At 42.2% G+C, this 18504-nt stretch overlaps 1 protein-coding gene across 2 annotated transcripts in view; it reads left to right on the forward strand.

Annotated features, from left to right (window-relative positions):
• The window catches only part of EIF2AK4 (eukaryotic translation initiation factor 2 alpha kinase 4), a 208410-nt gene that overhangs the window by 55746 nt on the left and 134160 nt on the right, over positions 1 to 18504 (forward strand). The window contains exons 4-8 of one of the 2 annotated variants that reach the window (XM_073610756.1): positions 4274 to 4447; positions 5821 to 5901; positions 6049 to 6182; positions 11085 to 11197; positions 15505 to 15662. In XM_073610756.1, coding sequence (XP_073466857.1) covers positions 4274 to 4447; positions 5821 to 5901; positions 6049 to 6182; positions 11085 to 11197; positions 15505 to 15662 — 660 coding nt within the window. The remainder of the gene's footprint in view (positions 1 to 4273; positions 4448 to 5820; positions 5902 to 6048; positions 6183 to 11084; positions 11198 to 15504; positions 15663 to 18504) is intronic. The other variant, XM_073610757.1, reaches the window with a different exon arrangement.

Below are 18504 nucleotides of genomic sequence, written 5' to 3' on the forward strand. Positions count from 1 at the left end.
ATGGATGGAGGGGAGAACTTTTCCCTGGTGTCGCTGCTCACGGGCTAGCGCTTCCTTTCAGAGTTCGCATTGAATATAATCAGACCATCCCAGCAGGACCTGCTCTAATACTGATCCTCTATGCTGTATCTGCATCTCTCGCAACCTCCTTTTGAATTCCTCTTCCATGGTGGCTGGTATCTGTACCTCTCCTTTCAGTTGGTGCTGCTGTGACTTCTGCTGCTGCAGCACCTTTTTGCTGTAGCCAATCTGCATCCACAGCCACTATAGCTAGGTCTATGATCTCCGCTGTAGGGTTAGGACCATAATGTGCCAGTCTTATTTTAACAGCCCGATCAAACCATGCCTCTTCGGGTGTCCTGTCTGTTATGATGGGCCTTTTGGTTATGTTGGGTCTTTCGGCTCTATCCATTTCGACTAGTAATAATGTCCCTCTTCTTACGGTTGTTGGCCAGTCGGCCCCGGTTCTCCAGTAAGTCCTTGGGGGAAGAGAGCTTTAGCCGTTCATACTGTGCTTCCATTGTCCTGTGTCTTCTTGTAGCTGTCCTTATGGGCTGTGGGAATGATCCCGCTGCTTGCCACCAGTTGTAATGACACCCCAAGTATGAAAGGGGTTAAAGTCGTTTAGGACATTCCATACCCAAACACAAAGGCAGCTACCGAACACTCCGATCAGCCGAACAAGAAACCCATACGAATAACTCTTCCCCCAAATACGAGACAAGGCTCTGCTTGAGGGTCAAGTAGGAATTAACTCATTTTTTTCACACATGGACACAACAGATAAAATAACTCAGAGACTCTTACTCCCCACCCTTGGAAAACCGGGCGGGCCAAACTTTCCAATGACAATGGACACACAGGTCAGGTGTGTCCAACGTTTCATCAGCACACAGTCTTATCAGCAAGGAAAGCTGCTGGAGGAACCCCCCCTCCCTCCATAGAAATACACATTCTGTGATCCAAGGCAGACAGACACAATAGAACAGTGGAATACAGCCCCACCCCAAACTAGCACAGCAAACAGTACACAACAGAATGAGACAACACACAATATATACACAACATTGTGAAACAGTCACTATTTATAATATGGCACATACGGGGTTCCCAGAGTTTTGTGTTTTGGGGGGGACATGGACTTGAATCCAAAGTAACATTAGTTCAGGGTCCCCAGGCATACACCTCACAAAAGAGTATTGTTCCCTTAAAATCCAGGGCCCATAATCGATTGGCAAGAGGCCTGCATTCAGTCCTCTCCAAAAGCCTCTGTCCCGGCTAGGTCTGTCACAATGATGTTGTCGAGTAAATGGATACCAAACATGTCAGGATTTAAAATTGCACATGCATGGTAAATCCTGATAAACTATGGCACCAAAAACTGTCCATAGTTGACGCTTTAAAAGTCTTTACAGATTATTGGTTTAGAGTTCATCATAAATTTTTGCTCCAAAATTCTCAATGCTACTTCACATGTGTTGCAATCGCTGTTCACATATGCATGCCTTTGCATTTGTGTGTGTGCGTGGGGGTGCTTTTTAAGTTTTTTTTTTTAATTTATTTTTTATTTATTTATTTTTATTGCTATCACAAGGGGGCTTGATAGCCCCCTTGTGATAGCTTTGGAGACATCAGGGGTCTATTAGACCCCTGATGTCTCCTCTGCCCTTTAAAGCAGCTAACCAAGCACAGATTGTTCTTGGTTAGCTGCTTCCCTGGCTATAACAGCCAGAGAATGAGGGCTCTGAAACCAGAAGTGACTAAATTCTCATCGCTTCTGGGTCATTCGTCCATTCGTCACAGAGAAAATTGGGGAATAAATGTGCCTCAATCTCCTCTGTGTGAAGCTGTCCCGGACGCTTATCGTGGGTGGCAGCGGGAGAGGGGTACGGCCTTTTACTGCTCTTGAATCACTTTTACAAAAAAAGCAAAAAAACAGCTGGTTAAAAAAAGACAGTACCAAGATCATGGCTGCAGGCGTAATTTTGTATTAATCACTTGCTAACAGGATGTTTATTTACATTTGTCGGTCAGCAAGTAAACCTGTCAGTACTAACTACAGAATTACAAACCTTTAGACCCCTTTCAAACCGGGGAGCTTGTCAGGCGTTTTAGCGCTAAAAATAGCGCCTGTAGAGCGCCTCTCATGCCTCCCCAGTGTGAAAGCCCGAGTGCTTTCACACTTGGGCGGTGCGCTTGCAGGACGGGAAAAAAAGTCCTGCAAGCAGCATATTTGGGCAGTGCTGGAGCGGTGTATACACAGCTCCTAAACTGTCCCTGCCATTGAAATCAATGGGCAGCGCTGCCGAAGCACCCGCAAAGCGCTTCGGCAGCGCAGCAACACGGGCGCTTTTAACCCTTTCCTCGGTTAAAAGCTCCCGCTAGCGCGCGAAAAGCGGTGCTGTAACAGCGGTAAAGCGTTGCTAAAACTAGCGGCGCTTTACCGCTAACGCCAACCCTAACCCTTTCCCAACTCCACCATATGTTCCTCTTGGCCGCCAAGGCTGCTCATTATAGTGATGGGCAAGAAGAACACGTAGGAGGGGGCATGGTCAGTGCTCAACATTTTGAAAGTGGCTGCCTTACCAGTTACAGCAGCCCGTAATTAAGGTCACTGAAACTGCAAAAGAATGGATGATTAGTGCAGGCACCATACTTCAATGCTTTTTATCCAAACTACTTAGGCCAGCCATACACGGTTCGACTCTTGGCAGGTTCAGCAGGAACCGGCCGAGATTCAAACCGTTCATGGGCAGGCTGAATGTACCAAGTTGATCGATAAACTTGGGTACAACCAGCCTGCTTGGTTCTCCTGCGATTAGCTATAGCAGCCACTAGCGATAATCACTGTCTTGCCCCCCCCCCCCCCCCCCTTGCCAGAGAAGACAATTGCTCGTCAGAAGGGACTTCCCTGTCAGCACTGTCTGTGTTTATGGGAGAATCATGCAAATTTCTTTCCTGCAACCCGTTGCAGAAAAGAAATTTGCACAGTGTATGGCTTGCTTTACACAGTACTGCCTATGGTACTGCAAGATAGTTCTTTGCGATGTGGGTGTTCCTACATGGACTTAAAGCGTTTGTTAACCCAAAAAAACAACAACCTGATTGTGTTCCTTTAAAGCATGCTATTCAGCACAGCGCTTGTGCTGTGTCATTTGGCCCACTGTATACCCTAAAAAACATGGCTGATCCTCCCTGGCTATACCCTCCCCCTGCAAACAGACCATGATAATCGTGGCTGCTGAGCCCTTGACATCGTGGTCTATTTGCGTGTTTCCATCAGCCGCAGCTCTCCTGTCTGCAGCTCTCCCTGTGTCCTCTGTCTTCCTCCCCCCTCCCTGTTCATAGCTGCACCCGCCCCCCCGCTCCTCTCGTATCTGATAATAAATCTTCTTATCCCCTCTGTAGCATTAGAACATCTGTCCCCGTGCCTGTGTAAAGTAAAATCTCAGCTGATCTGTACCTGTATAAACGGCGCCAGCCGCTAAGATCATTTTTGGCTCTCCCCTCTCTCCCCCTCCTCCACTGGCTGACGTCAGCAGGATGGCTCTGCCCCGCCCACTTCAGCTCTAAGCAGGAGAAACAAGGGAGCTGACATGTCAGCTGAGTGCTCGGAGTGCAGCTTGTACAGGTACAAATCGGCAGTTTTTTTTACATTACACAGACACAAGGACAAATGTTATTATGATACAGAAGGGATAAGACTATGTTAGTACAGTGGGTTAACAGCCACTTTTAGTTGATGGTTTGATGATAAGCTATGATACAAGCATTCATTTGTGAGTATAATACTTACCTCTGTTTACTTATTAAAGACATTTATTGAGGATATTGCGCTAGGCCTGTGCGCCCTTTGTTTTTTGTTTGTTCGTGCCTTACACAGTCACTGAAAGCAATATTGTTTAGCAAGCACAAGGACAGAATTTTGTAATTTTTTGGCATACCAGGAACACTGCAGTGCTGGCTTCAGCTTTATGTGTCCTAGAGGTAACTGGTAATCGCCTCACAATTAGTAAAATGGCTTGTTGGTGTTAATGGAAACTTGTAATAGGGAAAATATAAATCAGGAATACTTACCTCAGGCTGACTTTGCTGGCCGCATATTTGTTCCAGCTTCTTGCAAAGTATTAAAGCTAGAGGCAGTTATCACTTTCGGAAGACGGTCAGCCATAGCTGCCCACATATGAGAGCTCAGTTAGGTAGCCTTTTAACTTTGGACTTCATGACGCATGTTTTGTATACTGGCATTAACTTTCATTTTGATCCGGGACAGGTGATGATTTATCAGCTGGCAGACCACATTCAGTGTTTTCTAACAGAACATAACCAGCCACCATCTAAATCATTTCATGAAGAGATGATGAAGAACCTCCAGAGGCAGCAAGAAAAAATTGCATTGGAGGAGCAGAGAAGAATTCAAGAGATACAGATGAAAGAAGAGCAGATGGTAAGTTGGAAGTTCTTTCTTTCATGCTCTTCCTTTCTGGACTTCATCAGATTATGATTTCTAATGTCACTGAAATATTTTTAAGTCTCAAACATCTTTCTATATTTCCTATTCTTGAAGCAACCCTGTTCTTTTCCCATACAAGACAATGTAGGTAATGTCTTAGAGATGCAAGAAACCATTGGGTAGATTAGCTTTCTAACTTTTATGAAAACTGCAATTGTACTTTTTGGTTGGGCTGACTTTTTTAAAGAAACCCATGCAAAGAGAAATATAGAGGCTGCTATTGGTAATGTTTTTGTTAGTTGCCTGGCTAACGTGCGATGTGTTGAATCCAAGGCCCAGGCTCTATATGGTGCCTTCTGCCCATATGGAGATTAAGACCCATCCTTACTGGGGATAAACCCCATCCCCAGTCATTCAATTGTCAAACACAACAATTTAAGTGGGTAGTGAGTTCTCTGATGCTTGTAAATGTATTGATAGAAAGTGAGGCCTGGTAAAAAGAAGAATTAATCTCAATGTGGGAGGCAGTTATAGGTTTATGTACCACCTGGGCTTGACATCCAAAGGGTTTCATAGGGACATAGGAATAATCAGAAGCCTACAGTCACCACAAGGTTCCTGCACTTCACTATAATGCCCTGTACACACGGTCAGATTTTCCGACGGAAAATGTGTGATAGGACCTTGTTGTCGGAAATTCCGACAGCGTGTGGGCTCCATCACACATTTTCCATCTGAATTTCCGACACACAAAGTTTGAGAGCTTGCTATAAAATTTTCCGGCAACAAAATCCGTTGTCAGAAATTCCGATCGTGTGTACACAAATCCGACGCACAAAGTGCCACGCATGCTCAGATAAATTAGGAGACAAAAGCTATTGGCTACTGCCCCGTTTATAGTCCCGACGTACATGTTTTATGTCACCGCGTTCAGAACGATCGGATTTTCCGACAACTTTGTGTGACCGTGTGTATGCAAGACAAGTTTGAGCCAACATCCGTCAGAAAAAATCCATGGATTTTGTTGTCGGGATGTCCGATCAATGTCCGACCGTGTGTACAGGGCATTACTGTTGCCATAGATAAGTTTTGGGTCATGTGTACAGCATGTATAGTTTTTGTATTGATTTTGTTCTTTGGGAATGTGGGGAGGAGACCAAAGCAGTTATACTTAAGGATCCAAACTGGCCAGTCACTACATCTTCTGAGAATGTTCGTCTCTAGAGAAGTCTGCTCGGCCTGAGGTGTGTTCTCTTAGTGCTGTAGCTTCCTCCATATTTTCTGTTTCTTATCTACACAGCATAGAAAAAAAGAGGGAGCATTTTTTTCCCATTTTATTAATATCCACTTTACATGTTGATTGTCAGAGGAGAGAAATCCTTGATGAAATTCAGAGAAGGGAAGAGGAGAAAAAGGAGGAGAAACGGAGGAAAGAGATGGCAAAACTGGTAATGTATAAATGAATACTGAATGGTCAGCGGAAAGAATAACATTTTTCTCGCTGCTTTTGTCATTCATTAAGAAAAAGAAACTTGTGTATGTATGTGTGTATAAATGTGTAATATATATATATATATTTTTTTTTCTTTTTTCAGGAGAGACTTGAAAGTGCCAATCTGACTTGTCAGGAAAATAACAATATTACAGGGCCTAAAACCCTGACCTCTAATGGAAGTTTAGCAGAACATGGAGGAAACCGAATTCGCACAGCCTCTGCTGGCAGATCAAAGTAAACACATTTTACCTTCCAAAATGGAATTATGGAGGCTGCTGAAAATGCTGGTGGCCTGGCTGTCTTCTACACCTTCAAATTTACACACTCAGATTAAAGCGGAGGCCCACCCTTAAAAAAAAAAAATACATGAACACGCTCCTTAAAATACATTAAAAAACATTTGAAAAAAAATATTTGTTTTTACTTAACAGAAAGGGCTGTTGCTAGGCAGATCGTCCTAATCTGGCACTTCCTACTCTTGTCCTCCCTCACGTTGTCTCCTGGGAGATGGGGCACGATGTCTTCTGAGACATGTGTGTGTCCCAGTAGACGGCGTCCATTCACAAAGCGCCACGCGACTCACGCATGCGCAGTAGGAAACGGGCAGTGAAGCCGCAAGGCTCCATCTGCCTGTTTCCCTTCGTTAGGATGGCGGCGCCGGCACCTGATCCAGTGGACATTGCAGGCTCGCTGGACAGGTAAGTGTCCTTAGTAAAAGTCAGCAGCTACAGTGTTTGTAGTTGCTGACTTTAAAAAAAAAAAAAGTAGGCAGATCAGAAGTTCTGACTTCACTTGCTGCATCCTTGTTCTAAGTCAGTGGTTAAAGCTTAACTCCAGCTTTGCTATCACTTTAAATTGTTTGGGCCAAGCTGGCCCAAAGAATTTATTTCCTTCACTAAGAAATGCTGCTGCTGGCAGCAATGTATAAATTGTATGTAGCATCAGCTACATACAGTATACAGTGTTGTATTCTGGCAGCGGTACAGGGACTTCCTGTCCCATTCAAATACTTACTTCACTCATTAAAATGCAAATCAATTTATAACTTTTTTGAAATGCGTTTTTCTGGATATTTTTGTTCTTCTGGCTCTCACTGTTAAAATAAACCTACCATTAAAATTATAGACTGATCATTTCTTTGTCAGTGGGCAAACGTGCAAAATCAGCAGAGGATCAAATACTTTTTTCCCTCACTGTATAAGCCTTTGTATTTCACTTGCCATAGTTTGCTTTCCTACAGAATGCTCATTCTACATGGTCTTTTTTAATCTTTTTCCCCCAACATTTGCACTAAAGCATCATTTTGACATAGCTGAGTCCAATCACTTTGATTTAATTCAGCAAGTCCTTTAGTGCTAGTCATCTAGTACCTTAGTAATGATAGGTGTTCTTTGTCGCTTTATCCATACGAATAGTATGGACGATTTACTTTGAATACAAAAGAAAAAAAATTGCGCTAAAAAGTGTAAAAAAATGAGCTGCGACTAAAGTGTTATACGACACCAAGCAGAAACAAAAAGACAAAAAGTCGCGCTAAATAATGAGGCTGTTAAAGCGATATGGTATAAGCCCCCAATGGTAAATGCCAATAAAATACACTGGGTGCACATAAATAATACAAAACTAGGTACACTCAACTGAATATAAAGAAGAGTGATTAAAAACAGCCCGTACCTTCCGGGACTGATCGTACAACGGTGACGTCAGAACGTAGCTCCTCCTCCCAAAGGGAGGTTATTCTATGTCCTATTCGCGCCTATTAGTGCTTACCATTTTGTAAGTGTTCAATTGTCTTTTTTTAAACTTCAATAAATGTAAGGTTTTACGCTATGTGAGGATTTTTATTTTTTCATGGTGAATGCAATGTCAACTATATCGATCCATCCACGGACTGTTTACATTGTTGCTGAGGAACACAGTGCATGCCAGTGAGATCCCAGGCTGGGGTTTCAGCCATCTGTTCGGTGTGGTCCCCTGTAATAAGGGACCGCTGACTTCTGGTAAGCGGCAGTCCTTTGTGGTGGAGGAAATTTTTCACCTGTCACTTTAGTGTGGATTTCATGGCACATCACTTTTTGATCTCTATCAGTTTTTTATGGACTTACACTTATGTTTTGTTTTTTCCTTTAATCATGGATTATTTCCTTTTCACTATGGAGTAATTCATAATTTACAATTCAGTCACTGATTAACTTTTTATCACTCTTTTACATTTATTATGATATTTTTGTATTTGCATATGTTTGATGCTTTATTTACTCTGCTTTATATTTAGTTGATGCTTTAATCACTCTGCTTTATATTCAGTTGAGTGTACCTAGTTTTGTATTATTTATGTGCACCCAGTGTGTTTTATTGGCATTTACCATTGGGGGCTTATACCATATCGCTTTAACAGCCTCATTGTTTAGCGTGACTTTTTGTCTTTTTGAATACAAAATAGTTTTGATATCTTTTTAAAAACAGAAATATTAGTTTCAGGTGGAATGGGCCTTTAGTAGGTTTGCTGCCAAATTGCATTAAAATGCATGTGGAAGCCAGGGGTTAATTTTAAAAGAGAAGTATGGCTTCTCTAAACATTTATACTCGCCTAGGTGGATGCAGCATCAATTCGATTCTGCATGTGTCCCCCACCGGCTTTATAATGAAAACTGAGGGATCAAACACCGCTGATCGCTCATTTCTCCTCCTCTGCTCTGAGTAAAGAGGCGGGATTGTCAGTCAGCGGCTCTCTGCTCCCCCCACCAGCACTTACTGAAGCACTGGGCTGTGGAGGGGGCGGAAGGGCCTGGCTCAGCCTCCCAGCGGATCGCTGAGAAGCTGAGCCAGGTGCTGATTCAGGCTTCTGGGAGGGGATCATTCCAGAGCCTGGACCGGTTCTGTGACATTAGCGAACACAAATTGCACTCTTGTGATCCACAGGAGAAATATAGCAGAAAAAGCTTTGGCTATACCTCACCTTTAACATTTTGGGGACTGATCAACTCTTGAAATAGTGAGGGACAATAGATTCTTGGTGTAAACCAAGACTGCATTACATAAACTTGTATGAAAATAAATTAAACTGTTGTTTTCTGCAATCGTAATTTTGGCCTTACGCTTATAGAAGTGAGTGAGGGGACCTGCCATACATTAACTTAGCTGTGTTTACTTGCACAATTGTAATCACATTGGAGTGAGCGTCTGTAATAGGCCAACTATAACAGGTCAAAAGCCACTATGGACAGCACAGTGGCTCAATGGTTAGCACTTTGGCCTTAGAGCACTGGGGTCCTCAGTCCGAATCTTTGCAAGAACATTTGCATGAAGTTCTCACGTTCTCCTTATGCTTGTGTGGGTTTCCTTTAATCATTGGAGGAGAGCACACTGTTTTCCAAGCATAGCTAGAGAACTGCTTAGTGTGGTCATTTTTAATCGGAAAGTGGAGGGACTGGCAGGAACACCAGGGATTTCACACAAAGGAAGCAATACCTATACTGTAAGCATGTATCAGGAATTAGGGATGAGCCGAACACCCCCCGGTTCGGTTCGCAGCAGAACATTCAAAACATTTTTGCAAACACCGTTAAAAGTCTATGGGACACGAACATGAATAATCAAAAGTGCTCATTTTAAAGGTTTATATGCAAGTTATTGTAATAAAAAGTTATAGGTATTAAAGTAAATCAAACCACCCCTTACTATAATTACCACCACTGCGCCTAAGATGAACCTTGTAAGCAGAAAAAGTGAATAAAGCTGCCACTATAAAAAACAAAAATGTGAAACAGTGTTTTATCCTTCTAATATGTCAAAATAGTGAATAATTAAAAAAGGGAAAAACCAGTGGCGCTCTCTGACAGAGCTGTCCAATTTAGACAATAATGAAAACAATCTAGTGTATGAAATATATCTGGTGCAAAAAAATTGTTTAAATAATTAAAACACCCTGTGACATTTGTGAGTGCATGAAACAAACGGCCGTTTTTAAAACTTTATTTTGCATTGATACATGTCCCCTGGGGCAGTACCCAGGTCCCTAAACACTTTTTATGACAATACCATGCATATAAGCCTTTAAAATTAGCACTTTTGATTTCTCCCATAGACTTTTAAAGGGTGTTCCGCGGTTTTCGAATTTACCGCGAACACCCCAAATTGTTCGCTATTCCGCAAACAAGCGAACACCCGATGTTCGACTCGAACATCGGGCTCATCCCTATCACGAATATGAGCCGAAAAAGCTTTGGCTGTACTTCTCCTTTAATATTTTGGGAACTGATCAATTCTTGAAATAATTAGGGACAATAGGTTCTTCGTGTAAACCAAGATTGCATTACATAAACGTGTATGAAAAGAAATTAAACTTGTTTTCTGCAAGTTTAATTTTGACCTTACTTGCACTTATGGAAGTGAGTGAGGGGACCTGCCATACATTAACTTAGCTGTATTTTCTTACACAATTGTAATCACATTGGAGTGAGCGCCTGTAATGGGTCAACTATAACAGGTAAAGCCACTATGGACAGCACAGTGGCTCAATGGTTAGCACTTTGGCCTTAGAGCACTGGGGTCTTCAGTCTGAATGCTTGCAAGAACACTGTTTGCATTAAGTTCTCACTTTCTCCCTGTGCTTGTGTGGGTTTCCTCTGGGTGCTCTGGTCTCTGCTGGTAGGTTAATTGGCTACTGTATAAATTTACCCTAATATGTGTGCATATGAGATGGGTATCTTTAATCATAAATCCCTTGAGGGAAGGAAATAATGACCATGAATAGTATATAAATCTCTGTGTGGTTTGACACCTCTATATAAATATATGTACTACATAATAAAAAAAAAAGAACATGTCAAATGTCGGTGTATATCTGTAAGCAGAACACAGCACTATATAAGCATTGGGAACAATGCTTCCTTGCCTCACATAACACATGGCTCCTGCCTCTCCAGTGTTCCTGTATGATTTCCATCTTTTCAAGCCATAGCTTGTAATTTAAACAAAGTGGTCTGACTTGGTATTTGTTATTTCAAATCTGTTTGGATTTGTGGAAAAAGAGCATTCCCCTCCTCCCCAACACCATGTGTGTCTGGGTTATCGGACAGTAGAATTCTCGCCGCTTTGTGTCTTGTTAATTACTTTTGTCTTTTTTGTTTTAAGGCGAGATCGACAGTACTCTGTGTGTAGTGATGACAGTACAGCTTCCTATGAGGTGCTGACATTTGACATTGGTTGTCCTGGTCAACTAGTTGTACACAGAGGGAAATGTCTGGGTGAGTATCTGGTAATTATAACTTAGTAAAATCTTTGCTGTATGTACAGTACCATAACTTGCTTTTCCTTAAGATGCAGCGGGGTGAAGTAACTGCTATACTTTTAAAGTGTCTCTGTCATACTGTATAGCTGTCACTAATGATGCAACTGCCCTATTGGTAAATAGTTCTTGTTCTTTTAAAGTGGATGTAAACCCAAATTTTTTTTTTTTATTTCATAATATAGAGTACAAGATTTGCTATCATTTGAGCCCAGTCTTGCCACACAGAGTTAAAGGGGTTGTAAAGGTAATTTTTTTTTTTATTTAAAATAACAAACATATCATACTTACCTTCACTGTGCAGCTCGTTCTGCACAGAGTGGCCCCGAACCTGGTCTTCTGGGGTCCCTCGGCGGCTGTTTCAGCTCCTCCCCGCAAGCATTTACCACCTTAATGCGAGCTCCCTCGCATGGTGGTGAGTGCTTGCGGGCGCGCTCCCGTGATACAGCCGGCGGCTATAGCCGCTCGCTGTATCACTCGGCCCCGCCCCCCGGCGCGCCGCGTCATCGGATGTGATTGACAGCAGCGCGAGCCAATGGCTGCGCTGCTTTCAATCCATCCACTGCAGCCAATCAGCGACCAGGCTGAGCTGCAATGAGGACGAGCAGCGAAGATTCGAGGCGTCAGGTAAGTAAAACGGGGGGGCTGGGGGCGGCGGTACTGTCAAAAGTTTTTTCACCTTAATGCATAGAATGCATTAAGGTGAAAAAATTTTTATCTTTACAACCCCTTTAATCCATCTCTGAGCAATCCTCTTTTATTGTTCAGTGAGACAATTCTTGACAAACTGAGAAAAACTTTGTCAAATCCTCCCCCTTGCTGTGAGTGACAGGTGATTTACATCTCGTGCACTAGCCTAAGACATGCAGTATTTTTAAATTCCCTCCCACACTCCTTTCTTCAGCAGCTCTGCAAGGATTGGCTGTTCCACACCTCACCATGATTTGGCATGCTGAAGTCATGTGGTTACTTTCCTGTCTTTTCACTGGATGTTAAAGATCATAGCAGAAGTTCAGTGTTAGAAATACACAGGAGAACATGCATATTGACAAGGAGTGTAGAGGTGGGCGGGGAGTCTACTGACATCACGACTCCACCCATCGAGCTCCAGACAACAGACCCACCCACAGAATCTGCAGTTTTTCGGGTCTAATAACAGAGAGGGGAGACATTTGACAGGTAAAGATACATGCAGGAGGCATGTATATCCTTATAGATAACCCCTATGGCCGTAGTTTAGAAAGGATGACATTGGGTTTACATCCACTTTAAGCATAGCAGACTTATAGTGACCAGTGAAGATATGCTTTTCTAAAGCCAGGCCTATAGGTGTTGTAAAATAATTTAAAGAAAAAAAAGAAGAAACCGCGCTAGAGAGCTATTAGAACACCTTAAATTGCAGCTGCAACAAAAAAACACTAATATCGGTGTAATAAACTGTGAAGAATATCCTAAGTGTGCTTGCAATCCAGTAGCTGATAAGTGTGAATAAATAGATAGATAGATGATTTAATCAATCTAAGGTAAGTATGTTAATTACCAATAATATTATCGGATACAAAAAAGAGCTTGTTGATAAATTCTAAAAACACATATAAGTAAATAGCGAAAAGCACAAATGAATATGAATTCAGTGATCTTACTCCAAAATAGTAAAATACATAATAATTCAAAAAAATTCATAAGTAACTAATAAATAGTAAACAGATAGAGGCAGTGAAAGTGAATTGTGTCCATTCATAAAAGTTTCAGTGAAGATACACCAATCGCATGGAGAGGGATCACATATCCACAGTTCATTTAGCACAGCCCATGTAGATGAGGAGGGAGGGAGAAGTGTGAAGGAGAATCCCAACAACCGGTGACTTCAAGGGATAATAAGGATGGACCCTTAACAGACACAGTGGACCTCCTTAATAGCAAGGTCTTGTAAGCATGCAGATACAGCCCTCTGCAGGGAAAGGTGGATGACGGCGTCTGAATCCTCGTTTCGACAGGAGGCGGTCTCAGCGTGTCAGTCTGGAGGGAGGCATTCGCAAAAGGGGCAAGAAAAAAGCTCCAATAGTGTGGTATAATTAAAAGGTTTATTAATACAAAAAGGCAGAGGGCATATCTCTGCCAAACAATGTGAGTACAAATGTTTAAAAAAGCCGGCATAAAAAAGCGAACACCTGTGTACTATAACATGGGGCGAACAACGTGATGGCGTACAATGCGTAGCCACGCCCTACATGTTTCGTCATAGATGACATCTTCAAAGGGGCACGGGCGACGCACTGAACCATCACCTATATAGCGCTGAACGGGAACCAGACCTCGCTTTCGTCTGGACGCCGTTCAGCACTCAAAACAGAAAAGAAAATGCTGGAAAGCACCAAGCCTCGATCTGGTAAATCCCACGCAGCGAACAGTCAGCAACATATGTGACGAAAGGAATATGGTGGGCACCCATATTTAAATAAGAAAAACAATGTATACACCTCCAAAGGGGATTAACCAGAGGAGTATTATTAGAAAAATATAAAATTAGAAATAGATATGGCTAATAGTATTATCACCACCAGCAAACTGTGAGAAAGGTGACAAATAGATAGCAGGTTACCATATATAAAAAATAAAATATAAAAATCACATTACCTACAGGGTATTTGAAAGGACACCAAATGTTTTTTATTTCTTTTTTCATGCACATTAATGTTTTTTTTTTTTTTTTTTTGGGGTGGAACTCCACATTAAGTATAGTACACATGATCAAAAAAGCGGACGAAAAATAACGCTTTTGAAACAGTCGTACGATGCGATCGTATGATAATCTGATAATCGGACCGACTCCAGTACACAAGGCTGAATGTCGGACGGTTTCTATTGAACCGCCTCACATTTGGCCTATGTATACTAGACTTAAAATTCCATACTGCTTTGTTAACCACTTCAGCCCCGGAAGAATTTACCCCCTTCCTGACCAGAGCACTTTTTGCGATTCGACACTGCGCTGCTTTAATTGACAATTGCGCAGCCGTGCGACGTGGCTCCCAAACAAAATTGACGTCCTTTTTTCCCCACAAATAGAGCTTTCTTTTGGTGGGATTTGATCGCCTCTGCGGTTTTTATTTTTTGCGATATAAACAAAAATAGAGCGGCAATTTTGAAAAAAACGCATTATTTTTTACTTTTTGCTATAATAAATACCCCCAAAAATATATAAAAAATTTTTTTTCCTCAGTTTAGGCTGATACGTATTCTTCTACATATTTTTGGTTAAAAAAATCGCAATAAGCGATTATTGATTGGTTTGCGCAAAAGTTATAGCGTTTACAAAATAGGGGATAGCATATCCCCTTAAATGGTGGCGATCAGCGATTTTTATCGTGACTGCGACATTATGGCGGACACATCGGACATTGACATTGACACATTTTTGGGACCATTGTCATTTATACAGCAATCAGTGCTATAAAAATGCACTGATTCCTGTGTAAATGACACTGGCAGTGAAGGGGTTAACCACTAGGTGGCAGTGTAGGGGTTGTGTGTCCTAGGGGCGTGTTTCTAACTGTCAGGGGGGTGGGCTGTGTGTGTGACGTCACTGATCTCTGCTCCGATGACAGGGAGCAGAGATCGAGTGACACTGTCACTAGGCAGAATGGGGAGATGCTGTTTACATGAGCATCTCCCCGTTCTTCCTCCCCGTGAGGCGATTGCGGGTATCGCGACCCGACTCATGGAGCTTGCCGCGGGTGCGCCCCCGCTGGCCGCCTCTTAAAGGGCAACGTACAGGTATGTGGTTTTGCCTGTATGAGCCCTTCTGCCGCAGTATATCTACGTAAGGGCGGTCGGCAAGCGGTTAATCACCTGTGAGGGGCTGAGATCAGAAAATGAGGATGAGCAGGATTGTAATTTCAGAGGATTTGTAGAAACTACAGTACCTACCTAACTCGCTTCGCCTACTTTCCTTATTTGCAGCAAAATATTCAAACCACTCAAAACCGTAAAAGAAAAAAAAAAAAGTATTTAATCCAGAAGATATGCAGATCAGAAACATCACTGAATTCCCCTTGTCTGTTCTGGGACAAATGTGTATGGAACTGAAGTCAGAGCTCCTGAGTTGCACTTTTGTTCCAGGTCACCTAGTCAGAAAGTATTAATGCCACTGTGGAAAGAAATGTGACTGATATCTGCTGTGATCTCTAGGGCTCTGAGGACTCCTGTTTATATCTGAATTTCAGGCATATCCATATTTTATTTATTTTTTAACATTGTATGCAGGAAAAGATGAACAGCTTGGGAAATCAGTTTACAATGGTTTGGAAATTGCATCTGGCCATTTTGTCATGATCTATGAATGGGTGCTTCAATGGCAAAAGAAGATGGGCAAGTTTCTCACAAACCAGGAAAAAGAGAAGGTGGACAAATGCAAGAAACAGGTACAATGTAATTAGTGTTGTTTTTGTGGCCTTGTTTTTTCTTTGGATTCTGGTAACGAGCAAATTCTAATGCATGCTTGAAGTAGATGTAAACCCTAACTGAATCACATTTAAACAATATACCGTATTTATCGGCGTATAACACGCGCCGGAGTATAACATGCACCCCAAGTTTAGGAGGGAATTATAAGGAAAAAAATGTTTTAAGGAAAAAAACTTACATTTAAATGCCCATCAATGCAGCCTTGCACAGCGTCCATCTGCATGCTTGTCCAGTGTCATTTGCAGCCTTGCAGTCAGCAGCCTTGGTGTCATTTGCAGCCTTGCAGTCATTTGCAGCCTTATCAGTATCCATTTGCAGCCTTGCAGCTTTGCCAGTGCCGATCTGAAGCTTGTCTGTGTCCTTTTGCAGCCTTGCCCAGGCTGCAGTTAAACTGCAGTGACATGTCAGTGTCACTGCAGTTTGAAAATGGTGCCGAAATACACAGAGCCGGTCCTCGGCTCTTCTTGGCAGCTCTCGTTCACTTTCGGCCACTTTCAGCTCCACTCGGAGCTAGCCAAACCTAGCCGAGTACACTCGGCTAGGTTCGGGCGGCGCTCGAGTGAAGCCGAAAGTGGGCGAGAAGAGCCGAGGACCGGCTCTGTGTATTTCATCGCGATTTTTTAAATCGCGATCGCTCCGCTCAGTCAGCGGGGGATCGGCGTATAACACGCACCCGCGATTTTCCCCTGATTTTAAGGGGAAAAAAGTGCGTGTTATACGCCGATAAATACGGTACTTTTCTTTTTATAATTTGTAGCATCCCAGTGGTGCATCCTCTTTCAGGCACTTCCTGTATACAGGCATGCACTCCTTCGATGGCTACATGCCATTTCTTAGAGCAGGTTTCCTGATGGTGGCAAAAGTAACCCATGTCTGTGTAATGTGTGAAAACGGCCACTTATATTTTCCATAAGGAGCCTGTGTGACAATGCAGGAATACAATTAGGTGAAGGGGACAGATCATTGTTACATTAAAACAGGGAAGTTCCTGAATAAGGACCATCACAACACGATGATAAGGTATTATTTTGATGATTTCAAATTATTGAAAAATATGTTTGAAATTTCATTGACATGTTAAAGCTTTTATGGGATTTTAGAGATTGCATTCCCTAGCTTTAAAGTGTTTCTAAACCCAGGAACAAAAATGTAATATATCACAACTTACCAGTCCTTAGATGTGATGGCTGCATTCGTTTTCCTTTCTAAGGCATTTTCCCCCTCTGATGCTCATGCCAGTAGCACACTTAGGATGAGGGAGCTTTATCACTTTAAGATGCTCACTCTGCCTTTGGACTACAGAACACTTCCCTCACTCCTCATCTCCGTTACAAGGGGAGAGGTATTCATTAGTTCAGAAGTAACCCTGGAGGTTACTTTTGCTTGATATTTCAGTGCAGTTTTGTTGGCTCTCTTCTCTAAGTTAGGGGCTCACTGGATTTGTTGCAGGATCAACAGAGATTTTTTTGGTACTCGCAGTGTTTTAAAGAAACAAAACCTGGGTAAATGTACATATGCAGGAATGATTGTATTGGAAGTCGTTTGTTTGTTTTTTTCTAAACTAAACTTTACTCCCAAGTAAATAATTCCCCTAAATAATTTATCTAGTTTCTTTACATGCTCAGGCATTTTTTAATTTGAAAGTTAGCAGATTGCCAGTAAAACATTTTAGATTATAGGCGCTACAGCTCTGTGCATGTTCCCCTCTGTATTCATTCTCAGCACTGCACTGGTAAATCATGATAGAGATCCTGTGATATTGGCTCAGCTAGAATGCCATGTTGTTTCTGCTGTTATGTGCGTGATTTAATTAGTGTGTAGGCAATGGGCTGACCTTTTTACTACAGGAAGAGGAGTACAGCAGCCATCCCATCATCCCATCCCATCCCATCAGCAACATCAGAAGACTTGCCGTAATTAATCTCTGCAACACTGACCCAACATGGAAAAGCTAGATGAGTTGCTTATTGGAAATTAGTTGGCCATTATGGACTATATTATAAGGAAAATACCTGATTATAGTTCTATTTTAATGAATATTGCAGGGTTGCTTACAAATGACACTGATATTGAGCAAAATAATTTAAAGCTGAATTCTAGGAATTCAGCTACTTTGTAAAAATTACAGGCAAAACCATAAGTTAAGTCTAACAAGGTGCCTGCCGTCTCTTTATTTTTCACATCTGACAGGTTTATTGTCCTTCAGAAAGATAACTTCTGGAGCTCAGAGGCTACTCACTATGGTCTCAGTTCCTTCTAGAGTTGCTGGAATTGCTATTCCCACATCTCCCCTCCTTTCGCACATTCACGGAAGCCTTTGTATTATGTTAGCTCATTCACAAAATACAAAGGCTTCTGTGAATGGGCAGCAGAGGGGAGGGACAGGCATAACTGCTGTGTGCGCTTCTCTCCTCTCCCAGCCAGAGTGTGTTCTCCCGGGAGTGCAATAAACCTGTCGCATATAAGTAATAGATAGTCCTGGAGATGACATGCAGCTAATTGGACTTGACTCATAGTGTGCCTTCACTTTTTGAAAAGTTGCTTAATTCCTGGAATTCAGCTTTAAAGTGTTACTAAACCCAGGAGCCTGCATTTACTATGGTCTCCCACAGAGCATGGAAATGCAATTACTTTAGTAAATATAAACTGTAAAATACCTTTTTTCATCAGCAGTATATAGCATTCTTGTGACTTCTATCAGTGCCCGGTTAAAGCTTGTAGGAGCAGTTTTCATACTGAACTGGCTGTCCTATCAGAACAGGACTCCTGACTCTCTGTCTGAACAGTTCTGATCTCAAG

This window comes from Aquarana catesbeiana, linkage group LG13, assembly GCF_042186555.1.
Source record: "Aquarana catesbeiana isolate 2022-GZ linkage group LG13, ASM4218655v1, whole genome shotgun sequence".
NCBI classification, from domain to species: Eukaryota; Metazoa; Chordata; class Amphibia; order Anura; family Ranidae; genus Aquarana; species Aquarana catesbeiana.